This window comes from Euprymna scolopes, chromosome 32 (genome assembly GCF_053919585.1).
Source record: "Euprymna scolopes isolate OS-2025 chromosome 32, ASM5391958v1, whole genome shotgun sequence".
NCBI lineage: Eukaryota > Metazoa > Mollusca > Cephalopoda > Sepiida > Sepiolidae > Euprymna > Euprymna scolopes.
This window is the reverse complement of record NC_136513.1, coordinates 20439221-20456466: the sequence shown is the minus strand read 5'-3', so window position 1 is coordinate 20456466 and position 17246 is coordinate 20439221. Positions and strand designations below refer to the sequence as shown.

General features: G+C 35.5%; 1 protein-coding gene across 1 annotated transcript in view; it reads right to left on the bottom strand.

The window, feature by feature from the left end:
• The window catches only part of LOC145256244 (putative methylmalonate-semialdehyde/malonate-semialdehyde dehydrogenase [acylating], mitochondrial), a 71791-nt gene that overhangs the window by 25007 nt on the left and 29538 nt on the right, over positions 1 to 17246 (bottom strand). Inside the window, exons 3-6 of the mRNA XM_080114894.1 lie at positions 16213 to 16287; positions 11847 to 12008; positions 9606 to 9684; positions 6147 to 6301 (exon numbers count right to left, since the gene is read on the bottom strand). Of these exons, the coding sequence (XP_079971020.1) occupies positions 6147 to 6301; positions 9606 to 9684; positions 11847 to 12008; positions 16213 to 16287 (471 nt within the window). The remainder of the gene's footprint in view (positions 1 to 6146; positions 6302 to 9605; positions 9685 to 11846; positions 12009 to 16212; positions 16288 to 17246) is intronic.

Here is a 17246-nt window from a genome sequence, read left to right as displayed (position 1 = left end):
AGTGTTTCCCTGTCTGCACCCCAATCGGTATGTGCTACCACTCTCAAAAGATTTACAGCTTTGTTACATTTTTTTTTCAGATAGTTTATGTGTGGGATGAATGTTAACTTTTTGTCAAATAAAATCCCTAAGAATTTGTACTGGTCAGTAACGGGTATGGGCATTCCTTTCATGGTTAGGACAGGATCATTATGCATGTTCTTTAGTTTGCAGAAATGCATGCATTTCGTTTTTCTTTTGGAGAATCTAAATCCATTCTCTTCCGTCCATCTCATTACTTTGTTTAAGCACAATTGAAGGTTCCTTTCTATTATAGATATATATCTAGATCTACAGCATATTAGGAAGTCATCCACATATAGGGAGCAATCTACCCCAGGGTTAAGGTTTTTTACAATGTTGTTAATTCGGATACTGAACAGGGTCACTGACAGTATACTCCCTTGAGGTACTCCATTCTCTTGTTCTTTCAAGTCCGAGAGAGCTGTGCCAACCTTTATTCTGAACCGTCTATTTTTTAAAAAATTTTCAACAAAAATTGGCATTCTGCCTTTTAGTCCAAGCGCCTTCAGATCCCTTGTAACACCGTACTTCCACACAGTATCGTAGGCTTTTTCCATGTCAAAAAACACTGCTGTTAAATGTTCCTTCCTTACAAAGGCTTCTCTGATGAAGGTTTCAAGTCTGACTATGTGGTCTATTGAACTTCGGTTTTTCCTGAATCCTGTTTGAAATTCTGTAATAAGATTCTCTGTTTCCAGGAACCAGATTAGTCTTTTGTTTATAATCCTTTCCATGGTCTTACAAATGCAGCTTGTTAGAGCTATTGGCCTGAAATTCAATGGATCTGAGACGTTACTTGATTGGGATTGGATGTTTGAGTTTTCAGATTTGGGGATTGGTATTATTGTGGCCTCTTTCCAGGTCTCGGGTACGTTTCCACTGGACCATATAATATTGAAAATTTCAAGTAGGTATTTCATTGAGGTTTCTGGAAGTTTTTTGAGGATTTCATATGGAATTTCATCGGGCCCTGCAGCTGTGTCATGGGATTTGGTTAGCGATTCTTTTAATTCAGGCAAGGTAAGAGGTTGGTTGTATTTTTCAGTATTTTGTGATTTAAATAGAATTTTCTTTTTCTCTTCCTTTTCTCTAATCTTTTTGAATTTCTCTGTCTGTCACATGATGAAATTTTTAATAAATTATCTGCCAGGTTATTGGAAATGTCTTTTTGATCGGTGTATATTTTGTTGCCTTTAGAGATGTGGGATATTGGTGTACTACTACACTTTCCTTCTATTTTCCTCATCATGTTCCAAACTGTTTTCGCCTTGGTATTCACATTAATTTTGGATATATAATTTCTCCAAGTTGTTCTTTTGGATTCCTTTATGATTCGTCTGGCTTTTGCTCTGTTGTTTTTGAAGAAATCCAGATTTTCGCTTGTTGGATACTTTTCGAATTTTCTCAAGGCAGCTCGTCGAGCTCTGATGGCTTTTCTGCATTCTTTTGTGAACCAAGGTTTGTTGTGATTGTTGGTTTTGGTTGTTTTCGGTATGGTATTATTTGCTATGTTTGTGAGTGTTTTAATGAAGTAGTTCAAATGGTCATCTTCATCATTCTTTTCGATAATTAATTGGTTTTTGCACTGTTCCTGGAAGTCTTCCCAATCCGCTTTATGTAGGTTCCATTTGGGTGTTTTTTGTTCAGTGCTAGTACTTAGACTTTCCAGGATGATTGGGAAATGATCACTCCCACAGGTGTCATTGTGTACTTTCCAGTCATAGTCCATATATATGGAAGGATCACATAAGGTAAAGTCAATGGCGGTGAAAGTACCTGTTGCTGGGTACATATAGGTGTAGTTTTGATTATTAAGGAGGCATAGATTATTTTTATTTATTATGTTTTCTATTTCTTTTCCTTTATTTGTTTCTTTACTTCCCCATATTACATTGTGACTGTTGAGATCTCCTAGTAGAAAAAAGGGTTTAGGGAATTGTTTTATTAATTGAGTTATCTCAGTTTCGTTGATTGTATCTTTTGGAGGGATGTATATTGAGCAAAGTGTTATAGTTCTATGTAGAGTCACTGAAACTGCAATTGCTTGCAAGTTTGTGTTTATATTTATTTGTCTTTGAGGGACTTCATTCTTCACAAGTATTGATGTGCCTCCAGAAGCTCTGTCCGTATCTTTATTTATGTAGTTGTAAGATGTGTAGTGTTTCATGTTGATGGTATTATTTTCTTTCAGAAAGGTCTCCTGTAGACAGACAAGTGCTGGGCTCATATTTGTTATTAATAATGTGAGTTCATTTTGGTTTGCTTTTATCCCTCTGATATTCCATTGTAATATTTTGTTCATTTGGAATTGTGTTCAACTTCCATCGTCTCCAATCCCTCAAATCTATTTTCTGTCGGAGTCCCTGTTCGAGATATAGATCGGGATCTTTCTTTTCCTGTTTTTGTTTGTTTTTGTTTTTTGTCTGAGGGGATTTTTGATTCTTTTCTGGCTTGTGATGTGTTTGATGGTTGTTCGGTTGTTTTTGTAGAAATGGTTTGTGGTTTTGTTTCTTTTTGTGGTTCAGTAGTGTCTTTACTTAATATTATCCTTGGATTGGTTGCAGACATTGCACTATTCATTTTCCTCATTTCTTCTAATAGTTCTTTCATTTCCTTTATTAGTTTGCTTAGGACATCAATTTTCTTGTCAGTTGTATCCGTTACATGTATATGACCATTTTGATTGTTGATTGGATTAGTTTTTTTTTGTTGCATCTGCATATGTTTTAGTTTCGATGATTTTCCTGGCCTCTGGGTAGGATATATTCTTTATATGTTTTAGTTTGGTCACTTCTTTTTCTCTTTTCCATATTTCGCAATATCTAGAGCCAGCGCCATGGTTTCCCAGGCAGTTGGCACACTTGAAATCTTTTCTGCAGTCAATGTGTGGGCCACTTTCTCCACATCTTCCACACACTGGTAATCGTGTGCACCGATCTTGATGGTGTCCAAACTTCTGGCACTTGAAGCATTGGAGGGGGTTTGGAATATAAATTTCTACATTTATTTTCATATATCCGACTTTCACTTCTTTGGGTATGGTGAGGGAATCAAAAGTTAGTATATATGTATTGGTATCGATTTTCTCACTGTTTTTTTTAATTTGAACTCTGCGAACATCTAACACATTCTGTTTCTGTAAGTTTGTCCTGATTTCCTCCAAGGGACAAAGTGCAAGTTCGTGGCTTTTCACTACTCCTTTGCAGGTATTTAGGGTTGGATGTCTGTAGCATTTGACTTTGATGTTTTCAAATAATTTTAGTTTCAATATTTCTTTAGTTTGTTCTTCGTTATGGGTTTCTATTAGTAGGCTGCCGTTAAATTGTTTTTTAATAGACTTTGGTTTTAGAGTTTTAAGATTTTTTTCAATTTTAAAAGGTGATAGTTTGCTCAAAGGAGTTTCCTCCATTGATTCTATTATTACGAATGTTGAGTTCCTTGGTTTTATCGTCTCTTCGTCAGAGCTACTGATGTCAGAGACATCAGAGTGGGTTCTCTTTGGGTGGTTGGGTGGTTTTTGGGAGGAATAAGCCATATATTTTGTTTTCTTTTTTCGTCATCTTTGTTCCCCACCCACCTCGGAGTCCTATTTGGGAAGAGCCTGGGGGAAACCCATTCGCCCAGCCTCTACAGGGATACAATGATGATATAACCGACTTTGGTGGTATCATAATGATTATCTATTCTCTCTTGATATTGCTATGGGATCTGTAGCAATCCTGAGGGGTTTACAGCCTCGTCATCGATATTCACACCTAATCGATTGACCCTCAGCCACCGCTTTCCATCATATATTAGGGAGTAGGGTTATTTGTGGGAGAGGGGGGATGTGTCGTATTAGTAGTGAGTTTTTGGAATGGGCAATATATGGTGGGGCTTGGCGTGACTGGCCGATTGGTCGGATCGGGCCTCTCCGACCGCCCGTCTAATCGAAGTAAGGGCCAAAGTAATGTGTTGCGGTGCCTAAACTTCTATGTATCCTGGTTTAGGTTCGCTCAATCACCAGGATCACGTCCTAAGACTTTACGGGTAGCAACCCACGGCTAACTGGTTGCCCCATTGAGAGATTTTTACCCTCTGCAGGGGGGCAGTCGGTTTGTTCTCATGCCCTACCGACAGGGCAAAAAATAAATAAATAAATAAATAGATAATTTAATAGAATATATTTGTTTTCTTTTTCTTTCTTTTTTTGTTGTTTCTTTTCCTTTTTAAAATCTGTTTCTATTTAACCCATAGTTGGGACCCTAACAGGTACTACCACTCCGGGTCAGGGTGGACCTGGGAGCAATGGCAATTAAGAGGTGGCTCCACACTCCCCAAGCCCGTAAGCCGGACCTCACCATCGGATGTAGTTTAAGGTCATATCCAGGACCGGTGCTGCTTTTGTAAAGGAAAAGAAATTCAGAAGTAATATCCCCCCCACCCCCTTCTGTTTTGCTCAATATTTTTACTAACTTTATAATTCGTCCACCGACTTAGTCGGATTTAGACCTTCGAATTCACCCTTGAATGTTCGTTCCCAAAGTTCTCAATAACTACTCATTACATTTTTCTGAAATTTTGCACAAAGTTACAACTACCCAAGGGAGGAAATGTAATATTCTCGGATTTTTGATAAAGGGGGTCAAAATGGCCAAAAATAGCACTTTTCGGACAGAATCTTTTCTGACCATTAGATTTTGCTGAAAATTACCAAAAAGCAAGATCATAGATATACATCTGGAAACTTAATATTTGACCCTACAGAAGCAATACCTTGTCGTGATTATAGGGCTTTTACTAAAGTTGCTTCATTACTTTTTATTCGAAAACATGACAAAGGTATCAGTCGGGGGAACCATATAGTTTTTGGCTTGGTTTTTGTGAATTTATTTACAACTTAATCTAAATACAAAACCTCGGAAGTGTAGAGTTATTGCCCCTTTCCTTTACGAAACATGGCGACTTATAAACCAAAAGGAAGGTCGAACATTGTGCAAATAACATTGAAGATGAGAACATTAGTACAATTAATCCAAATAGTACAAACAACTTTGTGGCTTTGTTATTATACAATAAACACAGATACTTAAATGGTAAGACATTGTACACTTGCTAGCATGTTTTCTTTCCATTTTTTGTTGTTACATATTGGTTTGTATTTCAGTAGATTAGATTCAGATTTTTTAAATTTGTCTTTAGAGTTTTTATGTTATGAACTTAATCTGACCAAACATTCATATTGTTTTACCTCCACTATATTTCTAAAAGAGTTTATTTGTCACTATGTTTGTGTACAGTCTAATCTCCACATTAAGCATCAAACTTTGTTAAAAAATTTGATCACGCAAACTCACAACTAAATTATGGTCTTGAAATATTATTTCTTTAATATAAAAATTATGGTATGGAAATATTATTTCTTTAATATAAAAACAACTTTTTATAAAATTATTTTTATTTTTTTAAACAAAATTTTGCTACAAAGATACAAGCATTTGCGACTTTGGCAAATTTTTTTTTACACCCAAACAGAACGTTTGAGCATTGGCCCACCAAATGGAAAAAAACGGATCGTAAAAGAAACAAGCAGGAATTATCCTTGCTGTTCAATGAAACATGCATAAGATACTAATAGATATTTTTTTAAGTCTAAATATTAGTGATGGGACGATTCCAATATTTTTCCTGATTCTGATACAATTACAGATTCCGATTCTTTATAAATCTTTAAATATTTAACAAGAGGGCTGTTATTTTTTCCCCCAGGTTATCGTAAGACCCATGCAGATATTTTCTCAAACAAGAAAAACATGCACTTGTGAGAGATGATCTATGGATTTTAATTTTACTGATAGTTTAAAATTAATAAATTTTTATTATGTTATCATTACTAGTGGAAGATTTTGTTTTTTTTAAAAAAATACAATTAAAAGGAACTGTTTTTGGTATTAAATAAGTAGGCACTTTTTGCTGATTTCAATATCCTCAAAAGTTCCGATTTTTCCGATTCTCAATTCTGATTAATCGTCCGACTAAATATTCTAGTTTGGGAATTTAAACCAGAAAACTTGTTCCTTCTAATTTGTACAGAACAGACTTACCCACAGAGGAATCATAGCCGGGAAATTGAAAGGAGTGATACCAGCGCAGACACCAAGAGGTTCGCGGATGGTCATTGTGTCCATATCTTTAGCAATGCCAGTAAGAGTCTCTCCAAGACTTGTGGATGTCATACTGCAACAGTGTTCAACAACCTCTGAGAAAGAAAGAAAAATAGAAATAGGTTTCATGCATATCTTTATATTTTTTGCCTAAAGTTTTAAAATGGACAAGAAGGCCTACCTGGCATTTCCGGGAATGAGCACTCCTAACTTGTACTCCCAGCTCTAAACCCTAAAGCATTTATTTTTTTTTATGTTTTGTAATTTTAAAATGATGTTACAACAAAATGAAAAAGTGATTTAAAAAAAATATATATATAACAAATGTTATCAAAGACAGGATGAATTACTCTTTTGCCTAGCTGGATAAGTTTTTAGCATTTTAACTCATTTTAAAGCATTTATTTAGATCGAAAAACAAGTAGTGTTAAATGTTACATGAAAACAAGAAAAAAAAAATGGCCAATATAAGACCATTATCTCTTTGGAGTCTCGATAATCACTCAAAAATAGAAAATAAAAATACTGGTATTTTACTCTAATTTTCATTCATTTTTACCTTTCCTATCATTATCTAAAACATTCAATATTATTAGAGTTTTAGTATTTACTAGCCTGGGTATTTGGAGGTGTGTGTTGAGCAAAAAAAAAAAATTTTAGTAAGCAGGCAGGCTTGAACCTTTAATGCGAAGGAGGAAAAGAATGTGAAAAAAAAAAAAAAATGTGACGTCTTTGCTGTTGCGCCATCGCCAAACCGGAAGTGACAAATGCTTAAATTAAGACTAATCAATTGAAAAGAGGGGAAAAAGCGACCCCTCCCTGTAGAAAAGTGCCCTATTGAGGGTGAAGGAATTCATGTTTTTACCACATTTTTTGATATTTGTTGTCCGAAGGATCAAGCTTCAAAATGATACCAATCTCGTGAAAATCCGTCGCCTCTATCAAAAGTTTTTGCGAGATATGCAAACATATGTTTAAACAGATTTTTGCCCTTTATATTATAGATTATATAAGATGACCTATTGGGTCAACATTGGCATACACTAGATAGTAAAAAAAAAAAGAAAGCAAAAGATTGATGCAGTCACATATTTTATGTACTACTTTCACTGTAAACAGACAGATGTACCACAGAGTGATTGACCCACCAATGAGAAATGTTGGCATAGGAACACAAAAATCATCAGACTACTTCATATAGCACTCTTGCAATTTACTTTTCTCGCCTGTGCCAGTTGGAGTGGACACATTGTCTAGGCAAGACAGTTCGTTGGTTTCCCCAAATTGCCAATGATATAAACATCTACCAAATGCCTTGATTCTTAATCGTTTTTAATTGCTTTTCAGTAAAACCCAAATAAAAAAAATGGTCATCCATAGCTAAAAATTTGTCTGGCGTCACTTTTGCCAAATGGCTTTGTAAACAGAGGAATGCGGAAGGTGAATTTAACCAAAATTTTCTATGTCAAACTTTTATATCTGTTGTTGTCTATTTATCTATGAATCTTCTTTTACATACTAGCAAGAAGACCCAAAGTTGTCCGAGATTGAATAATAATCAATGAATGTTTTACACTTCCATATTTTTATTGTCAGCGAAAATTGGTGAAATTCACCATTTTTCAATCAAATCGATCGATTGCCTACTCTGGTTGGAAACCCATTGTGGTGCAGAGGGAGAAAGCGTCACATGCTTCCTTTCAGTGACAGTTCACAATACATTGTAGTTTACATTGCACTGTAGAGAAGCTGTTAATTTTATGAAAGCATTTTTATATAATGGCTTGAATTTAAGTTTAAAAATGCAAAAGTCAACTATCATGGTTCAATTGTGCTCTAAATAGATACATTCATTTCAAATGCGCCCTGGTCATATCAAAGAACCTACTGTTGATTTTATATGCTGAGCCTTTCTGCTTGTGTGGTAATAAAATGTATTAACTTTAGTCAAAATCACATGCTACTTTTTTTGCTTATCGATATTTATCAAAGACATTCTGATGAAAAAAAAAACCTATCTAAGAACACTGCCAGATACATAAAGTACATTTGTGTGCAATTTCATAATAAATAATAATAACTGGCCCAGCCGTTTCGGAATCCATAGGGAACGAACTCACACAACCTTTTTAAATTCATGAGTTATCGCTCTTGAACACGTATAACTTGGTATAATAGTATATATAAAGATAGGTACAGTATAATCACACTGACACATCAATTCTCAGATCACTAAAGTTAAGAAACGTTGAGGCTGATCAGTACCAAATGGGAGACCATTTTGATAAACCAAGTGTTGTATGTGGGATGATGTCAACAATAAATTAAAAAAAAAAAGAAAAAAAAAAGTGATGGTCAACATCATATTTGGAATATAGGCTTTTGTCATCCATTCATTATATGCTCTGTAATTACATTGAGCTAGTTAACCAGAGTTAAGTGCGTGATTCTTAACTTAAGCCAGACATTTATTTCTGCACCTGCGTTAACTCGTTCACTTAACTATCCATTTCTGCAAGTCAACTTTTTGATTGACACTGCTAAATTTGAACGCTTTTCACTTCCTGTCGCGTCATAGTGTAGCGGCAAGATGTCAGGTTTTTATCACTTTCTTTTCCGCCTTTGTGTCGCAGGTTCAAACCTGACTACCTGCTACCACTTTTTTTTTTTGTGCTTAACGCACACTTCCAAACACCCGGGCAACACCAGGCACCCCCGCTACTCTATTATATAAAAGGCAAAATGGGAGCACGTGTTCGTGTATGTCCGCAAGAGGCTTTTTTTCTCAGCCTTCTCGACAAGGTTACATTTATGGAGAACTTTCCTTATACTTCGTAGATCGTAATATCTCCGATTTGTGAACAGACGTCGTCTCTTTCTTTTTTATTTGATCGAGTTTTAAAAAAATCCCTGGTTTCCAGTGTTTGTCTTTTTTGTATAAAAGCATAACTGATCAAAGAAAATGCATCCGCCTGGCCTTCCGGGCTGAGACGTCTTGAAGACAATTAGCTTTGATCAATGTGGGGGAAACCCTTCATATCAGACAATTGCTATTCATTTGTACACTGCCAGAGCTTCCCCTTTTTGGTATTCCCCAACATCGTGGGGAAACAAATACTGCAGCCAGCTCAATAGTTTTGCTATCCGCTATGGTGTAATGGTTGACATTGCTAAATTTCAACGCTTTACACTTCCGCTCGCATTATGGGGTAGTTGTAAACTCACGTTTTCTTTCACTTTCTTTTCTGCCTTAGTGTCGTGGGTTTGAGCCTGCCTGCCTACTACCACTTTTTTTTTTTTTTAACACCTGCAGAACACCCGGACAATGCCGGGCACCCCCCGTTAATTTAAATATAAAATAATGAGAACAAACAATAAGACAGATTTATATCTACTAACGTAGTCCTCTCAAAACATCTCCTTCAGCATCAATCAGGGTCTTTCCTTGTTCAGCCGTGATATTTTCAGCGAGTTTACCCTGAAAAAGATTAAATTCATACGAGTGTTAGATCAAGTAAAATATGGAAATCAGACAAAATTAAACAAGAATAGCACCAATCACCTTGTCATCTTGATTTCAATTAACCTCAACCAAAAATAAGTTTCCTAACCATAACTTAACTGGATTCGGAATTTGTATCCTTGAAAATGGTTACAATATACAAAATTAGCACTTGAATGAAAGAAACAATCAATACGATCGTAGAATAAAAGATAATAGAATGAAGAAAGGTTTATTGCAATGGAATGGATAGACAAATTAGTAAGATGTTTCTAATCTACAAAGCAAGATATCAGTGAAGGCAGTGCTTACTGTATGTAATTCTTTATATTAGTAAGTTCATATAGAAAAGAGGGTATAAGGATTTATCATATTCAGTTTAACATGTTTTACATAATAGCATACCTAATAGGCACTAAATATAAAACATACCCCGCCTACAATCAATATTTTAAAATACCCCCCCAAATCGATATTTTAAAATACCCCCCCAATCGATATTTTAAAATACCCCCCCAATTGATATTTTAAAATACCTCCCCCCCCCAATTGATATTTTAAAATACCCCTCCTTCCATTCATATTTTAAAATACCCCTCCTTCCATTGATGTTAAAAACTGCCCATCCTTCCATTGATGTTAAAAACTGCCCCTCCTTTAATTGACGGTAAAAAATGACCCTCCTTTAATCCTTTAATTGACATTAAAAAATGCCCATCTTGTAATTGATAATAAAAAATATTCTTTCAATTGATCAAAGAGAGTCATAAATGAGAAATTATTTTGATAGTTGGTTTCGGATTCTCAAATACAATGTTATTAGGGTGAACTTAAACTAGGATGGATTAGACAGTTGTGGGGATGATTTATGACCCCACAAACTAATCCATTTTATCCCAGAACTTCTCACCTGATTCTATCCATGTCTGAATGATCTTTAAGTTGTTTGAATTTTGCATGGAATCTCTTAAAGCAATATCACACAGATGTCACCAACAAAATTCTGCCATTCCTCCTTGGTAGAAACTTAGTCACTTTATCAGTATTTGGACTTAAATAAGATTGGGAGAATGTTTTTTTTTTGGGGGGGGGGGATAAGCACCATTGTGGAGTGATCATCCCACCGGCATCTGTTTTACCAGAAATGCTTATGTAAATCTGTTTAGCTCAAAAATGTTACTTGCATTCACATAAAAACTTTTTTGTTTTTGTTTTAAACCAGGAAATCTTCTGATGAAACTGTATTTCTTTTTCTACAGGTCTAACTAGTAAAAAAAAAAATTTTTTAGCAACAACCCAACAAATTTCCAGCACCAGCGCCTTTTCTCTGCTCTTCTCTTGATACTCCCATAACAAAGCCATTGATGCATGTTAGCAGCAGCTGCCACGTGACACGTATGCAAATGACCAAGCCGGTGCATGATGTGCATCACAGCGGATGAAGAGAAAGGATAGAAAAAAAGTAGATAAAAAATGCACCACGTAACGAGGGCCAGAAAAAGCACACGCCGGCAAAAGATGGACATATGGCCTGTTGCAGCGTGTGAGACTTAAGCACGTGCCGAAATAGCAGAGTTTTGTTAACTACATGATAAACTTTTAAAGCAAGATGCAATGTGTTATTTTTGAAAGTACCATGAATAAATGCTTTTTCATTTCCACTGAAAAAGGTGCATTGAATTTCTTTCCTTCTTTGTTCCTTTGCGACTGTCTCTGCAATGTGTGAGTCCGCGTGTTACGCATGTAAAGACCACGTTACACTCCTTTAAAATCAACTGGCACTTTCCATTCACCATAGCCGATCCCCACGTATGCTAATTAGTTGCAACTAAATTAAAGTCTACACCTCATTTTAAACCATGAAGTCTTCTACTGAAGTAAGCTGTAGTCCTCAAGGAATGAGGTTATTAAACAGGTTTGATTTATAAAATGATTTTGTATTTTCTTTTCTTCAGATCTAAAAAAAAAAAATTAAAAAATCCAAGATTTCCAGCACCACTGCTTTTATCTGCTCTTCTCTCAGTGCTCCCTCAAAATCAACCATCACCTTCCATCATTCACCTCTGCCAATCCCCACATGTGCTAATTAGTTGCAACTACAAAAGTCTATATTTTAAAAAATAACCCCTCTCACTCACCATGTTCTCCTTGATCAAATTTTGCAACTTGAACATGCACTGCTGACGTGTAAGGATGGTGGTGTCACGCCATGACTTAAATGCAGTTTTGCAAGACGCAACAGCGGCGTTCATCTCATCCAGAGTGGATTCTGGCACTCGAGTGATCACTTCATTTGTAGCCTGAAAAAAAAAAAAAAAAAAAAAAAAAATTAAAATAAAAAAAAAAAAAACAAGCCAAATATTTGTACAAATAAAAACTGTATAGTACATCTAAATATATATAAAGGGAGGAGAAAGTAGACCTTTGGGTTTACTTTCAACAGCCTCGTAACTCTCACTTCCTTTATTTTGTCCTTTAGTCCTCACATTCCATGAGCCATGTTTCTGATAAAGGAAGGAGAATTGCCGTTTTCAAGGTCAGAATCTATCCATCCAACACTTATCATTGGGTAGTTTTTGATTTTGACTATACAGGGTGATCACGGGAAACGGATGTTTTTAGAATGATCCTTGCTCTCCTTAAGAAATAGGGAGTGAGAAAGGCAGTCTTTAAACTTGCTAAAGATACCATTTAGTTTGTTGTTATTTGTTTATCTTTTACGTTAAATCCGTTTCCCGTGACTCACCCTATATATAATTAAATGTTCAGGAGGAACAAAATTTATAGAAACATTCTGTATACGTTATTCATCCAAACAAAGATTTAACTTGTTATAAACCATTCTTGGTGTATCAATACTATTTACTCTTAATTTCAATGTTATATGACCAGTACTTTAAGAGTTTATTGGTTAAATAATGACACAAACGCGCACACCCACACCCACCTACTGTTTTATTTATATAGATTTCTCATCAGTTGCTTCCAATGTTATATACTGAATTATCTACCTTAGTGTTATATGGTTGATCATTTAATTATTTGTTTTGTAGGAGTACCGGTTCCTTTACTTTCTGGACTGCTTCCTGTTCACAAAACAGCCATTGTATTATTCTTAAAAAGAGAGTATGATATCCTAGGTAATGTCTTCAAGTTCCTGGAAGACGGTTTCTTAATTGATCTAAGAGCTGCCACAACATTGGACGAGGTAAATCGATCAATTTAATCCCGACAGTTGTCATCCCCACACACAACTCTTTAGAAGTTCTTGTTGAGTCGTTCTCTTCAATTATCAAATTCTGCCCAATTACATCAGGATAATAGGAAGTCGACCTTGGGTTTATTTTCAGCAGCTTCATAACTCTTATTGTTGGCTAGATTTTAACCTTGAAGCATTATTTTTGATTTTTGTCCAGAATTCCCTATTTATTAAAAACCAAAATTAATTTGTTTCTTGATCGCTGGTGACCACAGAAGCAATTTTCCAGCAGGTTCATCATGCTGATTCAGTAGTGATTCATGTCAAGGTTAAACAACTGCAAATATAGTAATTGTCTGTATTTTTGAGATGCGGTGTTTTCATTGATTGAGATTGTCTGATTGACTTCCTCATCTTGGTTGTTATCGTCAAAACGTTTCGGCCGTTTTGCCCTCCGGCCTTCATCAGGTGTTTTTTTGTATCGAATTGGGGAACCGTTTGTTAGGAGTCTCGAACCCAACCCTTTATTATTATTACGGGGGTACCGTGTTCGGACTCCAGCTAGGCTCTGGGACATAGTTGCTGATTCTCTGTTTTGAATGTTACTTTTCACTACCTTCGTTCAGGATTGAACTCAGCACCTTTGGGTAACTGTAAACTTTGATACGTGAGACTCCGAACAAACGGTTCCCCAGTTTGATACAAAAAAACACCTGATGAAAGCCGGAGGGCAAAACGGCCGAAACGTTGTGACGATGACAACCAAGATGAGGAAGTCAGTCCGACAATCTCAATCAACTGCAGATATGCGTAGAAGGCAATGATACAGCATTTTTTTTGTTGATGTAATACGAGAAAAGACGATCATGCCTAGAAAAAGGATCTCATGACTACAGAAGAGATATTCTATACTGTGACAATCGTCATGAAAACAAGCGCGTAATGGTGGCGTGTGCATATTCTAAAAAGTCACCGACACTCGAACTCGAAACCAGACAGATAGGAAACAAAAATTGTGACATATGCAAATTAAGATGCAGTCGAATTTAAGCGAATATAAAAAACGGTATTTTTGTTTGACTCAGAGTCGTTTGAACGTATGGTTAATTCGAAATTGTCAGTGGGAAGAAAGATAGCTAGATTTTCTACAAACATTGAAACAGGAAAAGAAAAAGGATTGTCGTTTTTGTGTGTGCTGAAAACATTGCAAGCTGAAGAAAACCTTTCTTTTATTTTTTTTTCATTAACATTTAACGGTATTCGGCGGTTCAAAGGAAAACTTGAATTTCAACACTTCATATACTTTATACATATTCTCAAAAATCATAAAAGTAATCCCAGATACTACATTATCATTAATTTAAAAAAAGGGGGAGGGGAGATGCCTGGGAGGATAGTCTCATAATTATAGAAGATTCTATACTTACCCCTCTTCTAAAAAAAAAAAAGATAAAAGCTATTTCCTATACTGATGGTATTATAACCATAGAATAAATACATTATTATTATCCTCTCACAAAAAAAAACGGTCTCGAATAAAGCTAGAACGTTAAATGATTCGGTATTTATTCTAGCTGATAACATACAAGTCATTTATTTTTTAAATCACTATTATATATTAGGTACAATAATCTATAGAGAATTCTACATAAATTAAATATCAGTTAAACATATTTTAAAACAGGGCAATGCCAAGCAGCCTGCTAGTATATAGATAACACACTGATATGTCCTGAGAAAGGGATATATTTGTTTGAAGTAGCTGAGTGGTTTTGGGCACAGTATTAGAATAATAATCTAGTAAGTCGTTTTACTGAATGGATGTTCAAGTAATGTCGTAGGTGTTGATCTATCTATTTATCTATCTAACTGGAGAGATGGATGGGTTGGTTGTTTTTGTTTTACGGCATATCAACCCTTTTCGGGTTATTTAATGCCGAATCCAAAGATTTTGAAGAAAAAATTTTTTTAATAGAATATATTTGTTGTTTTCACGTCGGTTTCTATTTAATCCATAGTTGGGACCCTAACAGGTTCTACCACACCGGGTAAGAATGGACCTGGGAGCAATGGTAATTAAAGGGTGGCTCCACACTCTCCAAAGCCCACAAGCTGGGGCCTCACCACTAGATATAGTTTAAGGTCATATCCAGGACCCCCATTGAGGGACTTTTACCCTCTGCAGGGGGGCAGTCGGCGTATTCTAATACCCCACCGACAGGGCCAAGATGGATGGGAGATGAATGTGAAGAATGTTGAAAGACTGTCAAAATATGAAAATCATATTGTAGACACGTTTACCGGAAGAGCTGGTCAGCTGATCGGATCCAGGTTCCAGCCTCCTCTCCAAGAACAAAATGAATTCCAGGTGGACAAGATCAACAACGCATGAAGGTATGTCCAAAATACATGTCTCACACACACACACACACGCATGCATATGAACAAATTAGATATGAATACATCATAAACAGACCGCAACACCATAATTCTAGGGTGCAAATAGTGAAGAAGCAACGACAGACATTTAGCGTCACGTATACACATCAGGATGAACCTTTCATCTCAAGTACGCATGTCAACATTTAGATGATTATAAAACATACACCGTTTCGGTGTCTTCTTGCTTTTTGGTACACGATAATATAACATTCATGGTCAGAGCTAGTAATCTCTCTAATGATCCTCGCTATGATTTCCATGAATTTTCTTTTCTTTCGTCCTAATTGATTTACATTCAATTACTTACTACCTTCTTTATTTTCTTGCACGTTCTGTCTCCTGACATCTCCGTGTTTTCTTCTATATTTGTATTTAGTATCATTTTGGTTTACTCGCTTTCATTCTATAAATCACGATTATTCTTTTTGCGTATACTAATGTGATACGTCCTGCAAAAAGAGACATACAGTGTAACCTGGATATAAGAAACCCCGATATAAGAAAAAAAAAAACGATATAAAAGAGATTTTCTCTGGTCCCAAATTAGAGCCGGTGTTAATGTATAGTGTAACCCAGGTAGAAGAGAGATTTAGGGGAGTCTCTTATATCCGGGTTACACTGTATTTGTTTGGAGTAGCTGAGTGAACCTGGCTACTATATTCGAGTAATAATTTAGAAAGTAACCTTACTAAATGGATATTCATGGTAATATCCCTAAGATCCAAGGCTTTTGGCGTCTCTCCCAAGCTGTTCTACCAGTCTGTATTTATGGCTTAACCAGCCAACTATATTCTTGTGACAAAGAACCTCGATGCACTGATATTCATTACATCACGCGCATAAAAAAAAAAAAATTTACTTACCGGATTATGCAAATCAATCCATTTTGTTGTTTTTGATTCTACAAACTGTCCATCGATGAACATTTTTGTATTTGGCTGGAAGAAAAACAAAATAAAATCTAGTTTTTTTTTTTTTTTTTTTTTTTTTTTAAATTCATGCAATGTTAAACAAGTTTATTACTTCATGAAAACTGTTAAAAAATTGATTATCTTTAAAAACAAATGTAAGAAGTTTTTTTGTGATTTAATAAAAAAAAAAAAAAAAAAAAAGGTACTAGAGTTTATAAAAAAAAAAAAAAATTTTGATTTATGGGCATATGTTTTTAAAATCTAATATGCATTTACTCAAATTGCACACAGGCATTCACCTTTAACTAATGCACCGGTTACGTGCCCTTGTAATTTCCGTTTGTCCAACAGGTGGCGTTCTCTACTTCCACTTCTCTCTCGATCTTCTTTTGATTCGAACCTCCAATGTGAGTGGACACAAATCTTAGACACGCGTCGGTAGACGCTTTCTACTTCTCCAAGGTAGGATCAAATATTTGTGTATACCTTAAACTCTTACATACACAATGAACATCCAACGTATACTTGAATGAACTCTCGTATACACTAACACATACATATGCACAACAAACATTTTACTGCATGCATGCTGGTTCATATAAACACACAAACACTCTGATGTTCATAACCTTTCCGAGTAAATAAATATTCCTTGTAAATACGTAATTTTGCTTTAGCGCGCTTCATTTAAATGTCTTCTTAATTGTACTCGAAACACATGCTATTGTTGATTGTTTTATTACTAGGGCTAGGACAACAGCATATTCTTTTCATTGTTTTGACTCTCGATTGTGCATCCATTGATATCTTATATGCTTTCATATAGAATGCTTCTCAGTTGATTAACTGTCTGTGTCTGATATATACTTCAGAGTCAAAACAATGGAAAGAATATTCTGTTGTCATAGGCCTATTTTATTACACTGTCAGAGTCACAATGACGACCTTCTACCTTCTAGTAATTGAACATGCAACCTATAATCGGC